Source organism: Mixophyes fleayi, chromosome 12, assembly GCF_038048845.1.
Source record: "Mixophyes fleayi isolate aMixFle1 chromosome 12, aMixFle1.hap1, whole genome shotgun sequence".
In the NCBI taxonomy this organism is placed as follows: Eukaryota; Metazoa; Chordata; class Amphibia; order Anura; family Limnodynastidae; genus Mixophyes; species Mixophyes fleayi.
The window spans coordinates 22,211,424-22,233,499 of record NC_134413.1 but is presented as its reverse complement, the minus strand read 5'-3'; the positions used below and the strand labels follow the sequence as shown (position 1 = coordinate 22,233,499).

Sequence of the window (22,076 nt, the reverse complement as noted above, 5' to 3'; positions counted from 1 at the left end):
TATGCACATATGTATATAATATAAAACTAAGTTTTGGAATATTAATATAGATGGCAAATATATGGATTGGATTACAAACACAGAAGAATTTCCCATTGGATTGCAAAGGCAGAATTTCCCATTGGATTACAGAAACAGTTGACTTCCAATTGGATTTGAAATATCAATCACAAAGAAAGTAGATTTTATTTTTTTAAGTGGTTTACGAGGGGTTTTTTCACTTGAACTTTATTTTAAAATAGGTGTTTCATTTACTTATTTATACTTTTTTGGTATAATGGGCAAAGGTCTCTGGGACTCTCTATGGGTCACAATAATTTTCATTATTGTTTAAAAGTGGAGATTAGTCATCCCCTCCCTTTCTACAGTGCTAGGCCATCCCCTTCCCCTTCCCTAAAATATATCTATGAAATACCATAATTATCAGTCGGTTTTATGTCTCCCCTTATAATCTATCTATAGGTTTGTCTCAGATTTGTCTATCTCGTATAGATCTATCACTGTATTTTTAAATAACTTTATAGGTCACTTGCAGACGTTCATAAATAGAACAGTACGTGGTCAGCATGTCCTTGCCCTTTACATCTTCAGTTGCTGGCACAGGAATTATGTGTATGAGTAATGATTTATTATACTATTCAAAACTGCATTCTTGCATACCTATATTTTCATATTCGCATGCTTGCGTGTGTCCTCAAACAGCTGGAGGTGACTAGACACGTGGCTGCAAACACTTGTATGATGGAGGGGCAGATGTCTGAAAAGCAAGATGTGTTTATCATTCTGCTGATTTACCTAATATCAGTACTAAACCTCTTTTCTTACTTTCCTTTAGAGATCATCATCACCATTTATTTATATAGCGCCACTAATTCCGCAGCGCTGCACAGAGAACTCGCTCACATCAGTCCCTACCCCATTGGGGCTTACAGTCTAAATTCCCTAAGACACACACAGACACACAGACACACACTAGGGTCTATTTGATAGCAACCAATTAACCTACCAGTATGTTTTTGGAGTGTGGGTGGAAACCGGAGCACCCGGAGGAAACCCACGCAAACACGGGGAGAACATACAAACTCCACACAGATAAGGCCATGTTCACTGACTCCGTGTTCTGGTTTTGGTTTTGAATCTGGATTAACTTCGTGTTTTGGTTTTGGCAAAACCGTCCTCGCGTGTTTTGGTTTTGGATCTTTATTTTTTAGAAAAATAGCTAAAATATGCTAAAAGCACAAAATTTTGCTCTTTTTTTGTGCTTACATTATTATTAACCTCAATGACACTAATTTCAAGTCATTCGCAGTCAATTTTGACCACCTCACAGCTCACAATATTATTTTCATACACTTTCAAACAAAGGAGGCAGCAGTTCTTGTCCGTGATAAGAAGGCCATTGTCATGCCTGGGCATAAGACCAAAAATCCACCTCTTATGTGTGGAATTATTTTTACCCAAATCCTGACAACAGTTGTCTAGCCATTTGTAGCATTGTAAAGCCACAGTCAGTAGAGGTTGGGACCTAAACCATCTATGATCCTCATCCATGTTACGCCATTTGAAGCGAGTTCATGGAAAGCACTTGGGAAAATCAGAAACTTATTATAAAAAATAACAACAAGCAGTCCAGCATCAGCTACCTCCCTTCTCTCGTCTAGATCCCGGCACCTGCAATCTACACCCCCAACACCTTCATCATCATTATCCTCACAAGTGATCGGTATTAGTCCTGTATTATTATTGTAGATTTGTAAGGCTCCACAGTGCCGCACAGTAGGGAAGACAAGGACATGCATAAAACAAGACATATGTAAAACAAGAACAGACAAGGCAGACAAAATGAATGGAGACATGAAAACAAAGGGTATGGAGGACCCTGCTAAGAGGAGCAAGTGTGGCTCAGAGTGGAGATTGGGATATCTGTGAGAGTGCATTAGTGTGAATAGTGTTATCGAGGATAAGGTCACCTCTAAAAAGGAGATGGGTTTTCAAAGAGCATCTATAGATTTGAAGGCTGTGGGAAAGCCTGATTGAGCGTGGTAGGGAATTCAATAAGTGTGGAGCAGCAAGGAAGAAGTCTTGAAGGGGGGAGTGAGAGGTGGTTATCAGAGACGAGACAAGGCGCAGGTCAGAGGAAAAACTAAGGGATGTCATTGCAACATGGCTAATCCTGCTTGGACTCTCCTGAGGATATGTGATTTCTGATAATGCCACCAATATTGTTAGAGCATTACAGCAGGGGGAATTCCATTACATTTCCTGTTTTGCTCACACAATCAACTTAGTGTAATTTTTTAAAAAGTTCTGTACCACCGACATGCAGGCGACGCTGTCTGTGTCCCGAAATATTTAGTGTCATTTTCGGGATTCTGCAATAGCATGTAGGAGAATGCAGCAGCTGCAAGAAGAATAGAATTTAGGGAATGTACTTTAGTCCAGTGCAGTGGAGAATTCTTTTCGTGTTGTGCAAGGTGCTGAAACCCCTCAAAGTAGTCACCCGTGAAGAGAGTGCAGACACTGTTAGCTTGAGTCAAGTGATTTCCCTAATTAGACTTTTTGAAAAGCAGCAAGAGAAATCGAAGGAGGAAATGAAACAAAGCAATTCCGCTAATTATGTTGGACTTGTAGATTAAGTTCTTTATTCGCTTCGCCAGGGTCCAAGAGTTATCAACATCATTACATCATTACATTTTGGCAACTGTGCTTGATTCTAGGTTTAAGAGCTATGTCTTTTCTTTCTTTCCAACTGACCCACATTTCAAGAGATGCAATGAGCTCCTGGTCAGCGTGCTCAAGCTCAAGTGGTACATGACATAATGACGTCTCCTCCTTCAGTTTCTCTAGAAATTGCTGCTAGGAAAAACTTAGCTTTCCCAAGACACCCAGTGGTGATGCAGATGAGTCTGCACAACATTTTGACATTTGGTCTGGTCTAAAAGAGTTGCCCAAAAATCGTGACAGCTCCTCCGTAAAATGAACTACAAATTCCATGAGGAAGGCCATTACCGGCGATTACATCAAAGTACACAGACTTCTATGATTTTGGATTCCAGCGGGGATGAATTAGTATTGTTTGAGAATGATGTACACACTGATGATGGTGAATATGAGGACTGTGTAGATTGCAAGTGCTGAGATCTAGCTCAGAGAAGGGACCTAGCTGATGCTGGTATGCTTGGTAATATTTTGGGTAGAATGGTATGTTGACAATTTTATATTTTTCTACAGTAAACTTTCACCTTTATTAGAGAGGTGTTTTTTTTTTCTTTAAAAATGTACAAGCTTTTTATTTACATTTTTGTTTACCAGATTTAAAACCACTATGCACTTGAACATAGGCTTTAGCACATGAGGTAGAGGGATTAGTATCATCATGACTGAGACTGGAGAGTGACAAAAACAATGCCACCCCTCCTGTTTCTGTATGAGCTATGGCACAGTAGAATGTCACTGGAGACCTTTAAGCACACTGACAGCCCTATTATTAAAATATCAGTTTCAGCACTGAACCCTGCCACCTCTCCTGTTTCTGAGTGAGCTATGACACAGTAAAATGTAACTGCAGATTTAGACCAAGCCTGACAGCCCTAGTTTTTGGATTTCAGCAATGACAATGAGCAATGGAGCTCTCCTCTTTGTGTGTTACCTATATAACACTGTACATTATGGGAATGCATATTTAGAAGACCAAGCCTGCCAGACCTATTAACTCTTCCTATTTCAGCAATGACAATTCGCAATGGAGCTCTCCTGAATTTCACTGTAGACTTTGAAGAACACTGCCACCCCTCCTCTTTCTATTTTACCTATGACACTGGCCAACTGCTCTACAGACTGCCAAGAACTGTGCTACCCCTTCTGTGTCCCTCTCTGAAATGGCGCTGGATCGCCGTGGAGGGTGATACTTATAGAATCCAAAACTCTTGAGATCTTAGATCCGACGACATAACTATGACATTTTGCCTCGTTTTTAATTCCGAGGCCGCGTGAAAGTGCCGAGTCGGCTCGGTACTCGGATATGCTAAGTTCGGGTGTGTTGGGTTCTGTGGGAACCGAGCCTGAGCATCTCTACTTTACTTTCCTTGTGAGTTATAAATTAATAAATAGGCACATTTTGGTGTAGATGGTCCATTATCATAGTACAAATACAGGTGGGGGAAGAGCTGTGCAGCTATTGGGTAAGCCACACTGGTATCTGTTAACACAGAGGTGTAAAACCCTTCAAAGTTACCTGAAACATTTGTTAATATTCCAATTATAGAATAGTATAATGTGTTGGGTAGACACTACAGAAAATTTCTCACAATGAGATATCTAGAGCGATTTTACCAACAACTGAAAGTCCCGATGAGTGTGCCGATTTATGTGTACCCAGTATAAACGTTTTACAAGATTTACCTTCAGATCTGTCATAGCTATCGGCTGAAAAGATCGTGACTCTGTAAACGTTATGGCGATCTGCCGACACTGCTGGTTGTGAGTGCATGCACACTGCAGAATTTGCACAACATTGTTCCATCATTGACTGAGATTTTTAGTCTGTTTATAAAATTAATCAAACAATACTATGTGCTTTGGTACGATAATATATGATCGTAGGCGCGCACACACTAATGTGATATCGGACCAAAGGTTCATTTATTGTTTGATTGGCATGATAATTGGGTGAAAAACCTGTAGTGTGTACCTAGCTTTAGACTATATTTCTGTTCTTTCACTCAATACCTTTTGAATATCATGTAAATAAATGTTTACATTTATGAAACCGGTTGAAGAATAAAGAGTGATGTAACCCATAGCAACCGTAGTTTAGGTGGTTGCTTTCATCATCTAAACTGCAGTAAATTCCATCAACCAGAAACCATAAGAACTGGTCTCTGACGTATGAAGCTCACACACACAGCACTTTTCTAAGACTCTGCTGTTACTGTGCCCAGTGTTACACTTAAACATTCACCATAAACTCCCACAACCTCATAGCCTTAGTCTCTTTATTGGCGTGTCGTCCTGGCTACCGTAATAGTACAGGATTCTAAACCGGTGTATGTGTAAGCTCTACATGTCTGGGACCAGTTCTGATGATGTGTGGGAGATGCAATAGAGGCTCAAGCTGGTGTATATTGTGTAAAAGCGGCACAAATCGGTGTTGTGTAAGGAGTACAGTATATGATGTGGCGCACACAGCGGTTATAATATATGGGCCTTCGGATATTATATATAACCTAATTTACATATTCTAAGTATAATATAATTGCTTAGATTTAAATGCTGTTATTGTTAAGAATGATTGGTGTATTTTGCTAGTTTGCATAACTCCAGCATTAAATACTTTTTGGCTCAGAAATTTTGTGTTAAGAAATTGCTGGCTCCGAACATTCAGCCCAATCTCCTAACTTGGGGGGGAGTTTGGGTAGATCGGGGTGTGTGGTTTATTTTGCCACAATTTTGCAAGTCTAGACGTTGGGAGGTATGCAAATATGTATTTTTATATAATATGATCTTCAACTAAAGTCATGTGTACTCCAATTGTCAGTCCTATTTACAGAATAACCTCTAGTTGGTGCCTCCAATGTGTACCACGCTTGTCTACCCCACTTAAATTTCGGCAGAACAGGCCACCCTCCTGGATCCCGCGCCACTTTGTTCTGAAGTGGATGGGGCCGTCATGTCGTAATTTGAAGCGGATCACTCCATGGCCCAGCACCTGTTGTACAATGCCGGGAATCGCTTCCTCACTTGGAGGTCCATAAAAATGGGCAAGTAATTAGTACATTTATATAGTCTTTTTTTTGTACCTACAGTACCATGTTTAGCTCCTCGTTCAAGTTTAAATAAAGGTCTTAATTACCTAGCTGTGAACGTTGGGTTTGACTTGCTGACATTGTAAACAGTTTCAGCGTCGTTCTGATTTACAGCTTGTTAAAAGCTCTCTCTTTAGACAGAGCGAAAGTGGCCCCCCAGTGACCTATCCCAGGGTCAAGTGCACGTGATTCCCTGACTTAGTCATACATCTATTTGTAGATACTGCTCTGCAGTCTCTCTACAGTGTAATCCATACTAGTCCTGCAGAGAAAGAGCCTTTACAGGAATCCAGCAAGCTGTAGTGTCCTTGCTGTAACGTATAGTATACTTCTACAGATTCTGCACAGGATGATTAATGCACGGCATGTAAAGGTGCAAACCAGGCAGGGAGAGTGAATGAGGCCCACCAGAAGGTGCTCACTGTCTTGCCAGGCATGTTGTTGAGAGCAGCAACAGCTGCTTAGTGGAAGGTTGGGTGGGATATGACAAATGTGGAGCCAGATGTCCTGATTGTTGGGGAATGCATTTAAATGCTCCATTTCCATAAGACTTACCAACGGAAGCTTTTCACTGCTAAAGGAATGTTTCCTGTCAATGATATCACGGTTACCAGAAATAATCATTAACCTTTCATTACTAAAATGGAAAGATAATGAATTCCGGAATCGTTTAGGGAGAAAACCCTTGACAAGAATGTATATCAGGGAGGCTGGCTGCGTTACAGTCTAGCTCTTATCAAGGATAACTCGATTAGGACAAGATGTAATTTTTAGTGTGTTCTCTTAGGGTCAGAAGATTAACTTACTGAACCGTCCCTGATACGTAAATTTCAGCTGCTTCACACTGCGGAAACACCATATCTCCACTTTACAATGCATTTTTTTTTATTTTTTTTTTAACTTTTTATTAGAAACATCTTTTCCCATAGAAAATGCATTTACAATGCATTTTATTGAAAGCTACATTTACTAGAATAATGCTTTCCAAATTATTCACGGGAAGGGTCTTTTTATTTGTTTTAAATGTATTTGCTTGCTGGATACAATTTATAGAACAAAATCTGTGTATGCTTTAATGGAAATTGTGGGCCTCAAAAAATAAAAAGAATTGGCCACATTTGTCCTTCAAGCCCCGAGTCTGAATAATATTGGCCAGGGAATCTGTTTCCATTTTTTGCGATCACCTTAATTAGACTTGGATGGATAAATTTAATGTATATTCACAGGGCCTGAGTTATTAAGGAAAGTAAAGCATAAAAAAGGAGTAACTTTGCACCTGAGCAAAACCATGTTGCATTGGAGGGGGAGGTAAATTTAAAATGTGGGGAGAGATTTATAGTTGGAATAGGGTATGTCCTAGATCAGTGTTGGCTAACCTGTGACACTCCAGGTGTTGTGAAGCTACAAGTCCCAGCATGCTTTGCCAATATATAGCAGCTTATTGCTGGAAGGGTATGCTGGGACTTGTAGTTTCACAACACCTGGAGTGTCACAGGTTAGCCAACATTGTCCTAGATCAACTTTAAATTTCAGTGTAAAAATAAAGCTATCAAGTATTTCTGTTGTAGATGAAAAAACAGCCAGTATTTAACTTTATGTGCAAAATAATAAACTAATTTGCACCCCTGGCATTGTAACATGGTTTGTCTCAGAGAACATTTACTCCTTTGTTTGTCTTACTTTCGTTAATGACTCAGGCTGACAAAGTGTAACATTATCCTGAAACTGTGAGGGTGTTAGAGCAGGTGCTTGGTGCAGTGAGCATCTTAACTCACATTGCAATATCTAAAACTAACAGTCCTTTAAAATTTATCTGGCATACCTGGCATAAATGTGTGTGTGTGAGCTTGGGGGTTGGCATTCAGAGTCAGTGGACTTAGCCAGGTTCAGTGTCTCAGTAACAGGTTAGTGAGTGCAGAACGAAAATTATTATATTCTGAGCTCTGTGAGATAGTCTGTAAGAATTGAGAGTCCAGAAGGAAGCGTCAAGAGAGAGTAACATGTGCGTTTGAGAACAGACACAGACAGATAATTGGAGTGGCAGAGCATGTGGACTGAAATAAGGATAGCGCAGAGCACTGCTAAACTAATTGTCTGCGTCAGTTTCTGAGAGCGTGGGTGAGCGCTAGGAGATGATCCTTTTGTCCTTATTTGTCCTGTAGTTGCATTTGAGCTCTATCATGAGAGTTGGAATCCAGGCGCGTGGGTGCATTTTAAACGGAAGATTGTGTTCACCAGGAGGGAAGAAAACCAGATTTCTTTCTTCATCAAAATCAATCTAATTTTAGTTCAGAGAACTTGCAGAGATGAGTTTTGCAAGTGGAGTTCAATAACTAGTTACATATACAGTGCAGGAGGAGAGAAGTTAATTAAAAAGTGACAGTTCCACCGTGAGTGAGTGTGTTGGCTTTTGTGCCAAGTGGATTTGTTATCACCTGATAAACTTGATGAAGTGTTGGATGAAATAGAATGCTTATACTGCAAAATACAGATATGAACAAGTGATTTATGCTGCAATGGGTCATGAGAAGTGATGTAAGAGGATGCACAAATAGACTGTAAATATATGGAATTTATTCATCCAAAGAAGATGACCTGGCACCCATTATTTTTAGCAATAGTTACTGTGTGTATTGTAATTTTGAGTCAAATATTATATTGTGGTTTTATTCAAACCTCTAAAAAAAATTTTGGGGAGATTGCTAATCTTGCAGAAACATAATGGCATTGATTGTTCTGAGCTGAGATACCTCTTATATGCCTAGCTTCAAGCTGGGTACACACCTGTGCAATTATCGTGCAGATCACACAATACATCATCAGCAGCATTTATTTATATAGCGCCACTAATTCCGCAGCGCTGTACAGAGAACTCATTCACATCAGTCCCTGCCCCATTGGAGCTTAGTCTAAATTCCCTAACACACACACACACACACACACACACACTAGGGTCAATTTGTTAGCAGACAATTAACCTACTAGTATGTTTTTGGAATGTGGGAGGAAACCGGAGCACCCAGAGGAAACGCACGCGAACACGGGGAGAACATACAAACTCCTCACAGATAAGGCCATGGTCGGGAATTGAACTAATTACCCCAGCGCTGTGAGGCAGAAGTCACCGTGCTGCCAATAGCAGACCATTTGGTCTGATATTGCAAAAGTGTATATGCTCCCATGATCATGTGTTATCGTACCAAAGCACATCGCATCTGTTGATTTAGTTTTCTAAACTTCTTAAAAAAATCACAATCAACGATGGAATGATTTTGGGCAAATGTGGAAATTGTCCTGCACAGACTCCCGGACCTCAATCCTATTGAACGCATCAGTGCTCAACCTCACTAATGGTCCTGTGGCTGAATAGATCCAAATCTCTGCACCCCTGTTCCACAGTCTAGTGGAAGGCCGTCCCACAAGACTGGAAGCTGTTATAGCTGCAAATGGGGGACCAAAGCTTTATCAATGTCCATGGTTTCAGAATGAGATGTTCAACAAGCACATAAGGATGTAATGTTTGGCCATGTAGTGTACATTTATGTAGAAGGGTTTCTTCAGGGCGCTTTTTTAGTGAAGTTTAATTTGGTACTTAGGAAGGCTGCTGCAGAGTGGGTGTATTGAATGTTTGCGATCACTTATACAGATTTTGCCCTCCTCCACTTTATTTAGGACTGAACTTAGACTTTTCTCCATCCCATGTCAACAGCATATATTTTACTTAGGGGTGAATAAATGGAACTCGGATATCTTTGTAACCTGACAGAAGTTACATTAATTGTCATGTGATGTGTGTGAGAACAATGGACGTCAATCAGTTGGGTCTGACAGCTGTAATGCCAGGTGTGTAGAGTCTTCGTTGGTGGCAGAGGCATTTTGGTGGGAGGCAGTGCAGGGTATACATAAAGACACTTGTTCTTCTTGGTTAAAAACCAATAGAGAAATATTATAAGACAGTGTACAGTGCAATCCTTGTATATGCAAATGTGTATTTTGTTCTGTGTTGGTAAATTGCAAATAGTGTGAAAATATCTTAATTAAAAATAGACTTTTAGACTACAGTGATGAGCAACTTTTTGCAAAATAGTTGCAGATGTTGCAAATAGCTATACAGTTGCCATTATGTCCCATTGAAAAATAAGCACTGAAGATGTCATAGCGAAAGCACCAAGGTATAGCAGATAAAAGTGTAGTAGCTGGTAAGAGCAAAGTTGCACGTTTGCAATTTTCAATTTTAAATAAGCCTGAAAAAGTTATAATTTCCTTTTCCGTCCTTTTTCAAAAGCTATAATTTTTCAACTAACTGAATGTCTTTTGAACATGGCTCTACTGTTGCCTTTGCATAGAATGCTACTGATATTGGGTAAGAACAGCATACATGATGATTTAAGACACAAATATACACTCAGTGGCCACTTTCTTAGGTACATCTGCTTATCAGTGAAAATATCTAATCAGCTAATCATGTGGTAGAAGACCATAAAAGCATGCAGACATGAGGCTCAGACCAAACACCAGAATAGGGAAGAAATGTGATGTAAGAGACTTTGGTGCCAAACAAGGTGGTTTGAGTAACTCAGAAACTGTTGATCTCCTGATGTTCTTATGCACAGCAGTCTCCAGGGTTTACAGAGAATGCTGCGTGAAACAAAAAAACATTCATTGGCAGCAGTTCTGTAGCCGAAAATGTCTTGTTAATGAGAGAGGTCAGAGGAGAATGGCTAGACTGGTTCAAGCTGACAGGAAGGCAACATTAACTCCAATAACCATGCATTACAATAGTGATATGCGGAAGAGCATCTCTGAACACGCAGCATGTTGATCATTGAAGTGGATGGGCTACAGCAGCAGACGACCACACAGAGTTCCACTCCTGTCGGCTAAAAACAGGAGTCTGATAGGGCCTGGTTCGTTGGGGATCTTGACTTGAGAGGCTTCTTGTTTCGGTCTCCTGGACGGGGCCATGTTGCAGTGCAGGGGGTGCAGATTGGTTTTCTGGTTTGCACATGGGTTGAGTGCTGGCTGTTTTTTCATGTGTCACACAAATACTTGATAGCTTATTTGTACACTGAAATTTAAATTTGTGTGCTCCACGAGGGGGCAGTCGGTGTTTGGCTTGTGTGCGGAGCAGAGTGCTGGTTTGCACCCCTTGCGTTGTGGCATGGTTTTGTTCGGGAGACTGGGGTGGGGGGTTTCTCAGGTTGAGATCCTCGGTGAATCAGGCCCCTAGTTTGTAAACACTGTATCAAGTTGATAAGTTGCAGAGTATAGGTTGTTTTGTAGAGGGTTAAACATGTATATTATAAGATGAGATATCCTTATCACTAATCAATCAATTGCTCTGAATGCAAAATAAGTTACTCAGAGAAATCATAGCATGGACTAGATCTGTCAGATCACTGTAAATGGTTTTGTTACCCACTTATCTGTTCTTGTGAATCTCTGCTGAAACTGCCTTAAAAACTTCAATAAAGATAAATTACATAAAAAAAAACAGGAGTCTGAGGCCACAGTAGGCACAGACTCGCCAAAACTGGAGATTTGAAGATTGGAAAAACGTCACCTAGTCTGACGACTTTCTATTTCTGCTGCAACCTGCAGATGGTATGGTGAGAATTTTGTCCGTAAACAACATGACTGTTTGGAACCATCCTGACACATGATAATGGTGCAGGCTGATGCAGGGCCACCTTAACTACTTTATGGGCCCCCGGGCAATGCAGTGTACCGGGCCCCTAAAAAAAATATATATATATATATATATATATATAATAGTGTGTGTGTGTAAAAAAAATATATATATGTATGTAAAAAAAAACGTGAGTCTCTTCTGCCCTCTTCCGTGCTGTGAATGCTGGGTGTGACATCACGCCCAGCATTCCCTGCGAGCACAGCACGGAAGAGGGGACCAGGGAGGGAGCCGGATCACCGCTGATGTGACCGCAAGGTAAGTATTTAAAAAAATTCGGACTGGCCCCCCTTGCCTGCAGGGCCCCCGGGCACCTGCCCATCGTGCCCAATGGAAGAGTCTGCCCTGGGCTGATGATGATGATGTAATATTGTGGGGAATGTTTTCATGGCACAAGTTAGGTCCCTTAATACAAATTGAACATCATTTAAATGCCACAGCCTACCTGAGAACTGTTGCTGACCGTGTGCTTTCCTTTATGGCCACAGTCCACCAGTCTCATAATGACTATTCCCAGCAGGATAACGCACCATCTCAACAAAGATTCATGGTGTAAGGTGCTTTAAATTACTAGTGTCAGTAGTTTTGTTTATATTCATTCAGTTTTTCCCTCGCATTCTTGGCTGTCATCTTGTTAATTGAAAACTTTAATGAATTGAAAATATAAAGTGTCCATTCTGCTTTTTAAGTTACATTCCATTTGGAATTTGCTTCTGGTAATTGTACTAGTAATAAACAAACATAGTTACTGATTTGTTCACTAATTTCTTCTAATTGCAATTATTAACTACCTTGGTGTTTTGCACCATGTTCCCATAAGTCTTTATTTGGCTTTTCCGGGGTATTTCCGATCACTGGCCTACAGAATCTGGTGGACCCCTGGGCTGTGGCATTTTCGTGGAAGGAAAGAAATGTTTACACAATGTCAACATTTGTTGAAAACACAAACCGTTTATACTTTTCTGTTGTCTCATTTTGGAAAAACTTCTTTTGAACATGTTTCAGACACCAAAATACGGTTAACCAATAGCCTTGGGTGGTGAGTGCAAACCTTTGGTCAGTTAAATGAATTCAGTCTGTCCAAATGAGCAGCTGAGCTGCAGGGCATGATTCAGAGATATGCACCATAAGCCCACGGTGATGCATTGATTAGGAGCAGTTGTTGCCTATCTGGAAGCAGGAATCAAAGACAAACTGGCTGTTATTAATGCTCACCGTTGATATGAAAAGATTCCTGCTTGATAAAGTAATGATGAATGGATCACTATGACAAAAGCTGCTGAAGATTATAGACAGACCAAAGAGTAGTAAGTTGAGTCGTCCATCTGGTGTTTGTACTGGTGTGAATACAGTTTTTGTGTTTGGTATGCTGATCAATAGATCACGACTTTACAAGCACTGGAGCTGCCGCATAAATTGTGCCTGTAAAAAGAAAAAAAAAATACCATGTAGATACTTTGTGTAAGATTGTCGGGACGAAAAAAAAAAAAAATCAAAATAAAATGATTTTCATGTGATGGCAACTCTGATTACCAGGTTCACGGTATAATAATATTGTGTACACTTACTTTTAAGACTTTGCCACTCATTGCACCTCCAAATTTAACACCATACCCTCTTTCTGTAGCCAACCCACTGTGTTCTCTCCCCCATCATGTTTTTTCCCTTCATCATCATCACCATTTATTTATATAGCACCACTAATTCCACAGCGCTGTACAAAGAATTCACTCACATCAGTCTCTGCCCCAATGGGGCTTACTGTCTAAATTCCCTAACACACACACACACACACACACACACACACACACACACACACACACACACACGTCAATTTGTAGGGCAGCCAATTAACCTACCAGTAAGTTTTTGGAGTGTGGGAGAAAACCGGAGCACCCGGAGGAAACCCACGCAAACACGGGGAGAACATACAAACTCCACACAGATAAGGCCATGGTCGGGAATCGAACTCATGACTCAGTGCTGTGAGGCAGAAGTGCTAACCACTTAGTCACCGTGCTCCCTTCTACCTTCCTCCTTGACCCCTCTCACCTTCTTTGCTACCTCACTCCTAATTCCCACCCCCTCATTCTCTCCCACGCCACAAGCATCTTCTCCTCTTCCTCTCTTGACCCTACCCTCCCTCCTACATTTCTAATCTAATATTCCTATTGCCCTCTCCGCTCTGCCAATGACTGCCTTCTCATGTGTCCCTACTGATAACCTTGACATACTGACGCCTCCCATACAGCTCCACACATATGAAACCCTCTCCCATGTCCAGCCAAACTACCCACCAGCTTCCAATACTTCACACTTCTAAAAAAAGTCACCTGTTCATGAACGCCTACTAGTCCTCTTCCTAACTCCTCCACTGTTGCTCAACTTTTCTACACCTACATCCTTAATCCTCCTACCACTTATCTCCTTGCCTGCTTCCATCTCATCTACTTTTGCGTCCTTGTCCTGAACATTTCCTCCTGCTTGTTCTCGGTCACCTACTATCTTATGCACTGTACTCTGCTTTTATGCTCCATCTTCTACTCTGCCTTATGCTGTTTTACTTCCAGTATGTCTTTCTTTTCGGCCTGTTCCTTAATACGTAATTTGTATATGTATGCTCCACACCTCCATTGTACAGCGTTTAGGGATCTGTGTGGCGTCTTATAAGTAAACAATAATCATACTATAGTCCAAAAATGTATAGCAATTAACAACATTCAGTCATCAACCTGCAACCAGACCTAGTTTTTAGGGCCTTAAAAACGAAGGCACGGCATGTTAAGCTAGTTTAATTGGCTAATTCCGTGTTAATTAGCGGAGGCTTGTAAAATTGTATATGGATTACTCTTGAAGACTAAACCTGTAGAGATCCATAAATGACAACAGCCTTAACCCTGTTGTACACCAGTGTAATTGTATATGCCAGCTTGGGATAGCAAGTTCCACAGGATGGGTCTGGAATGTAACATACCTTCTCCAACTTAAAACTAATTATCTACTTGTTAAAATGACTTAGGTTCTGTAAGGTATTATAGTACAGGACCTTTTACCCTCCTCTCGTTTTACCGTCATGACGGCTGTTTCCACGGGCGATGTTCCTTTCCTGAACCTAGAATTTAAGGGAAATCTGTTTTTCTGTAATTCCATATTTTCTCTGTTTGGTGGGAGGAATGGAATGTAACCAGCAGTAGGACCATTGTATAGACTACTTAATGGTGCATATGATCCTAATCTGATCCTAATTTATCCCAGTATGATTGCAGGAGTAACAAGGAAGGAAGCTTCCTGACGAAGCACATGGTTCCCATCATCCATTAAAATAATACACACAAACACAGACCGGCGTTTAATATGTGCATCTAGATGTGTATGTTTGTTAGCTTCCTAAATATCTTTTTTGTAGCACATAAAGTAAAAATATGTTTTTTTTCTTTTTATTATAATTCTTTATTTTGAATGGTCAAGCAATACAAGGCATACAAGATACAAAATCAGAAGACATTTACATTGTAATGAAATCCAGGGAGGACATCCACAAAAAACTTAAGATGTAAACTGACCAGTTTTTTTTATGTTATTTCTTGCTGTACCTTTCATAGATCAGACAACATCAAAATAGAACTGGGGGTGTAAAAAGGGGGGGTAAGAGGGGGAAGGGAAGAAGGAAGACCACAGAAGATGGACAAGGATGCGGTCAGAGAGAAGGCAATGAAAGTGTGTTAGAAGGTCCAGGGTTGGTAGAGCAGGAGCAGGGTCCTACTCGCCACACATGGGCCTCCACGAGGAAATTAAGTGTCAGAGGGAAACGCGCCTTCCGTCATTTGCCATGGAGCCCAAACTTGGCTGAAAGCGTAACCTCTGTCATGTAAGTGGTGCCACATTCCAAATTTGTTTTTTAAGAGACGAAAAAGATGGAGAAGAACTGCGCTTCCAGTTGAGGGCAATGAGAGATTTGGCGGCTGTGAGGATGTGCGCTGTCAATTTTTTGGAGAATTTATCTAGGTCCGGGGGAGGGTAACAAAGGAGAGAGATCCAAGGGTCCTTCGCAACGGGAGTCTCAAATAAGTTATTAATAAAGCCATGGATCGCATCCCAGAAGGGAGCGATGATTGGACAAGTCCACCAGATATGTATCATAGAGCCCCTGTGGACACAACCCGGCCAAAAGTCAGGCGACAAGGAAGGGAACATTGCTTGAAGTCGAGTGGGGGTGTAATACCAGCGATAGTAAATTTTATAGGATGTTTCTTTTAGTCTAGTCGATATAGAGCTTTTGGCTATCCCCAGTCTCATGTCCTCCCAGGCCTCCTCATCTGGCGGAGGGCCGAGATCTCTCTCCCATTCAAGCTCATGATATATGTTGTTTTAATACGATAACTTGTGTGTTTGTGTCTGATTTATTTTCCATTGCAGCAGGAACATTTATGGTTTGATCAACCTGTAATTTTAATGGGTTGTGTGTGGTTCAACAGCAACGTTTACTAGACAGCGGCAACACTCAGGGTGTTTGAGATTGTATTCTTGTTATCCTAGTAGTGTGAAGGTTTATTGTCCAAACTGCAGCGTGCATCAATAGAATAAAGTTGTAACAGCCGCCAGAAGTTGCACTGAATTGTCTGTGTTTGTTATAGTTTGTGTCTTAGGCTAGGTTCACACTGGAGGTTTTTCAGCCAATCACCCGATAAACGACCACTCGGCCACATATCGCGTTAGTGTGTATAATCACACAATGAACGACAATCGTTCCAAAGTTGACTTGTGACGTTTCATTTGGTTGGTCGTACTGTTTAATAATCTCGTTCCAATCCGCTTCCGATCATGTAGTGTGCACGCACTCACGGTCACAATCTCCATAGAGTTTAGTCATGATCTTTTCAGCCGATGCCGGCAATGAACATGTCCCGGTGACTAAATGTAGAGCGTGTTGTAGATGGAATAGTTTGTTTGTTTGTTTGTTCTGAGACTGACATTTAATTTCAGAGTCATAGAAGCTAACAATTCGTTATGACATGTGGATAGCTATTACAAGGTGGTTTTAATCAGTGTGACAGGAATGAATGAATGAGTAATTATTGTGCTGTCATTCTCTAAATGACTATAGGACCAGATGAAGAGCACAGATCTAAGGTAAATCGTGTGTAGTGTGTATCCATTAATCACCGGAGCCATCGGACCTTCGGTCGTAGGTACAATTGTTGTAGATAACAGATTGGACGGAAAATTCTTAAGTGTGTACCTAGCATTACACTTATCTTACATTGGAAATCCCTGCTGGTTTATTATTTCAAACAAGTGTCTCTGCTTTTGATTAAATGTAGATTTAACATAATACTTAGACTAAGGGCTAGATTTACTAAGCTGCGGGTTTGAAAAAGTGGGGATGTTGCCTATAGCAACCAATCAGATTCTAACTGTCATTTTATAGAAGGTACTAAATAAATGAAAGCTAGAATCTGATTGGTTGCTATAGGCAACATCCCCAGTTTTTCAAACCCGCAGCTTAGTAAATCTAGCCCCAAGGGTGATGTGGGACCCTTTCGAAGATTAGAGGGAATTGCATGCGTCCCTTCAAGTGTATAAGGTTGTCCATCACTGCCCTAGCGACTGTGCACATGATTGTGATTTTCGGTTTAGATTGTAAGCTCCACTGGGTCAGTAATGAATGGTCCCATTCTCTTGATTGTATGTCACCACTATAGAAATAAAGATTATTAATAATGTAATTCTCAGGCAGTGAACATCATGAGCTGCATCATATCATACCTCCCAACTGACTCAGATTTTGACAGGACAACCGGATTTGCGGCCCACAGTAGGGACGGGGCTTAACAAAAAAAGAGTGAAGTTTAAACTAAAAGTTGCATATTTGTGGGTGGAGTTTGTGTGGAACTGGGATGTGGCTTATTTTTCCTCAATTCCGTGATTCTAAATGTTGGGAAGGATGTGGTAAGTTCTGAGAGAGGTTTATATTTTACCTATAATCCCAGTCCCCCTGGCAGTAACATCTCTATAAAACACTAACCAACACTTCCCTTCATTATATCTATTGCACTGGTCTGATGCCAGGATCCTCACTATACGATTGGTTGATGGAATTCCCATGTTCCAGCTTAACAGCACTGTTACCAGCTATAACGGCTTATAATGTACAGCTACAGTACATGATTATTACATATACACGTTATATAATCAAGGTAGAACTCTTTTAAACCTGGATATTAAAAGTGTTTGTACCTTGTCCTACCACCAGCGTCTTGGGCATTAGAAATGAAAGTGGGTGGCAGGACACAACTTATGTGGTCGGTCGCTAAAAGCATTTTATGTCCGTATAGAATTTACAGAAACAATCGCTATTAAGTTGAGGTTTAGAAAAAAATAACAGACATTATGTGGTCTCCTCTAGTTAGAAAAAAAAATTATTGGGTTTCGACTTTTTCACAGAGGAAATTCTTTCGCTATTGCGCTGGGGCCCTAGTAAGAGGCCGTTGGCAAGTGTTCATAAGGAATTAATGCTGGTTCTGTGATGTTTAATAGTTAAACTTATTAGCTTGTACCGTTGCAGGGTATTTTTTTACTGCCAGGTTAAACATACAGTCATGGCCAAAAGTTTTGAGAATGACACAAGTATCGGTTTTCACAAAGTTTGCTGCTTCAGTGTTTTTAGACCTTTTTGTCAGATGTTGGTATGTTATACTGAAGTAAAATTACAAGCATTTAATAAGTGTCAAAGGCTTTTATTGACAATTACATTAAGTTTATGCAAAGAGTCAATATTTGCAGTGTTGACCCTTCTTTTTGAAGACCTCTACAATTCGCCCTGACATGCTGTCAATCAACTTCTGGGCCACATACTGACTGATGGCTGCCCATTCTTGCCAAGAACAGTTTGGTGATGAACAATGCCTTTTCCAGCATGATGGAGCACCTTGCCATAAGGCAAAAGTGATAACTAAGTGGCTCAAGGATTAAAACATCGAAATTTTGGGTCCGTGTCCAGACCTTAATCCCATTGAAAACTTGTGGTCAATCCTCAAGAGGCGGGTGGACAAACAAAAACCCACAAATTCTGACAAACGCCAAGCATTGATTAGGCAAGAATGGGCGGCTATCAGTCAGTATGTATTTGCATTTAATGCAAATATCTTTACACTGCATACTACATCATCATCATCATCTTCGTAACGCTAAAGAACCCAAAATATAAACATGCTGTGGCTAGTTTATATAGTCACGTAATATAATGCCTGGCTCTGCAGTCTTATTGTTTATATTGATGAACAAAATATAAACTAAATGCACTATATTGACCTTTCCAAATCCACCGTGACCAAGGTATATCAGTGGTATTTGTATGTAACCGTGCCCGTAAACAAGCAGATCCAGCTGCTAGACTGCCAAGCAGCCAGTAAAGTCTAAGGGGTATATTTACTAAACTGCGGGTTTGAAAAAGTGGAGATGTTGCCTACAGCAACCAATCAGATTCTAGCTGTCATTTTGTAGAATGTACTAAATAAATGATGACTAGAATCTGATTGGTTGCTATAGGCAACATCTCCACTTATTCAAACCTGCAGCTTAGTAAATATTACCCCTAAATGGCCCTTGTTAGCCTTTGAAATCAATGTGCACTGGCTCCATAAAATCCACTACACACATGTAGATGTGTTGTTTACTCTGCGAATTATGATAATTGGAGATGGATTGTGTATAGATTGCTAACATTTGTGCAAGCTCCCAACTCGGGCATTTTTAGCTTGCGTAAATTTGATACAGTGCATAATTTAGGGCAGTATTCAATTGACCGCAATGAAAAAGTAATGCGGCTTGCGCACTTTTACAGTTATTACGGCAATAGTGCGCGTAAATACCATTATTACAGTAGGTTTAACGCCGGCTTTCTGCAAGCAGAAAGCCGCATTAAGCTTACCGTAATAACGGTAATAGCTTTAACAGTGCGGTAGTTCAGGGCTAATTGAATACCCCTCTTAGAGTATGATTGACAGACTTGCAGCCTCCTTGTTAACAGAAATGATCTGTACAAATTGCTGATTCCACAAGCACACACAACTGTTACTGCATGGTGGAAGAGGAATAATAAAGCAGTAGGATGCGTATTTTGCCATTTGTAATAAATAGAGATGAAATACTCAATCACACATCCTTGAACAAAGCTCTAGTGATCAGTCAGGTTTAGATTGAGTTGTTCGTTTTGCCTTCATGTGTCGTATTTGATGTAAATATTTGTGTTTTTGTAAACCTTTAAATGTCGGTACTCACAGGTTAGATCAGCAGAAATTCACTTTCCAGGATCTCTAAGGTGGCCAAATGAAACACAGGTGAAGCAATAGGAGACTTAACACATCATAATTTAAATTCCTATTTGGGATGTCCCTTTCCAAGCATGATGGCATCCACACAGTATTAAACCATCCGAGGTGTTTTACTGGTGGTCCTGTATTTTTTATTTTTTTATTCCCTGTCTCCTGCCAGAAGTGCATCTGTTTTAAGTTTCTTGGTGCTACCCCAGAAAGAATCGTACACATTGAAGGTCTGTTTGTTCTGTGAAGCAATGTTAATGACTCAACATTACCCCAAGCTCTGCTACGCCAAGATGTGAAGAATTAAAGCATAACAGTAGTCTAATAGGCTTTTAATCCGTTGTATGAATCCGTTGCTTCCCAAGAAGCTGATTGTGACTTTTTTCTTTTCTTTTGTCTCAAAGTTACAACATATTTATGTATCTATTCAATGCTAAGTAATAATGAGCGACGCTGGGGAATCCGAATCGTACACATCTGGATATCCCCAGTGAAATGAATTAGCATTTTATTTATAGATTGTGCATGTAAAACAATGTTCTCCTTTGTTCCAGGTATCTAAACCATGTACGAGCCACTTCCCCACAGGATCTAGCCGGAGGCTATACTTCCTCCCTGGCATGCCACAGGGCACTGCAGGATGCTTTCAGCGGCCTGTTCTGGCTGCCACATTAGCTCGCATACCCCAGTCTGGATGGAACGCACGCTGGCACCGGACCAGCATCTAACACAAGCGAATCTGGTAAAATTACTGCCATCTGCACCGTACCCAGGCTGCTGTGTGCTTTAATAAAGACAGCTGTGTTTGGGGGGGAATGTTTTTTGAGCAAGAGAACAGCCTTTAAAACCAATACATTTTTTTCTGCTCCTATAGCTCTGCCGAGAGCAACTGAAACAACAAGTCACGTCTGATGGAAGCAATGAATAATTCCATTTATATCACTGGGATTTCTCGAAGAAGTTGTACATTTTCTGTTTATTTTTAAATAAAGCCAAGTTTTATTAGTTTGTGGATTTCCCGTTTTTTACAAGGCTTTGTTGAATAAATATTTGTAGAGCATTACTCACAGAATGTGTAGCATTGCTTGAACATGAAGCATTTTCTGTCAACTAATCCAGAGTGTTCTATTTGATCTCCACCATTGATAATACACCACAAACACACAGGTGACTTGTCAGAGAGCATGTAATTGCTCTTATGGTCATTTATTACCAGATACTGTACGACAGAGGTAGGCAAAGTGTGGTTATCCTGCGGAGGTGGAACTACAAATCTCAGCATGACCTGACAGCATAGCTTATGTACATTCTGGTGTTGGCAATATGTTTCTTACTGCATGTTAAAACACAAATCAAACGGCATCTAAACACATTGCATTACTCATGTGTTTAACATGCATTTTACAAATGTCGTCAATCTGCATTTTTTTTTTTATTATGTCTGTGATGGAAAAGAAAATTGTCATTTGTTGAAGCTGAACACACGGAAAGGCTTCTTAATTGTAGTCCAGTGCATTTACAATGTGCTCCTAAGTTTTCAACTGCTTTGATGCGCATGTGATGCAGTGAAGTAGAACAAGTATGTAGTTTAACTTGGTGCGATGATTTTTATTTTCATATCCATTTACAAAGCCAGAGTCTGCGTAGCCTAATGTTGGAACACAAGGGCTGGAGAACATATAGAATTGAGACTAACCCACAACATTCTAACCCTTTATTTTTCAATGTTGCTCTCAAGCAACATCAATTTTTGTTTTACTTTTATGTATGAACATTTCCATTTTTATCCTTTCCTTGACAGAGGTGCTCTCAAGCAACATCTAAATGTGTATTTACAGTAGTCGGTTGTTTCAGAAGTTCCAGTATTGATCACTAGGTGGTATATGAATACAAATTTTCTTCCTTTTTAAATTTTCAAGGCTTGTAGAATAAAGGGTTAATTTCAGCTGCTTCTTCATATCATGACCTTGCAGCAGTGATTCTTATGGTCATCTTCCCTTAAAGCTCGTTCAACTTTTGGCTATGGTATGTACAATTATTATTTGTATCCTATAGCAACTAATCAGATTTTGGTTTTCACTTTGTAACTTATGATGGAAATGTTACCGCTATATTCTGTCCATATTAAACTTAATAAATACGTGTATTGGTGAGGAAAGTGTAGTCAGAACATTGGGTCATCCATATGCATGGGCCCTTTCAATGAGAACATAACAAAAATGTATTTGTAACAATTATAAGAAATATATGTGGATCAGAATG

At 40.3% G+C, this 22,076-nt stretch overlaps 1 protein-coding gene across 2 annotated transcripts in view; it reads left to right on the top strand.

Annotated features, from left to right (window-relative positions):
* Positions 1–20,822, top strand: part of MNAT1 (MNAT1 component of CDK activating kinase) — a 107,810-nt gene extending 86,988 nt beyond the window's left edge. Inside the window, exons 8-9 of one of the 2 annotated variants that reach the window (XR_012680355.1) lie at positions 20,369–20,556; positions 20,689–20,822. Coding sequence is in view for 1 of the 2 variants with exons in the window: in XM_075193531.1 (XP_075049632.1) it covers positions 20,369–20,489 (121 nt within the window). In the remaining variant the exon portion in view is untranslated. Of the gene's footprint in view, positions 1–20,368 lie in introns of both variants that reach the window. The other variant, XM_075193531.1, reaches the window with a different exon arrangement.
* The last annotated feature ends 1,254 nt before the right edge of the window (positions 20,823–22,076 follow it).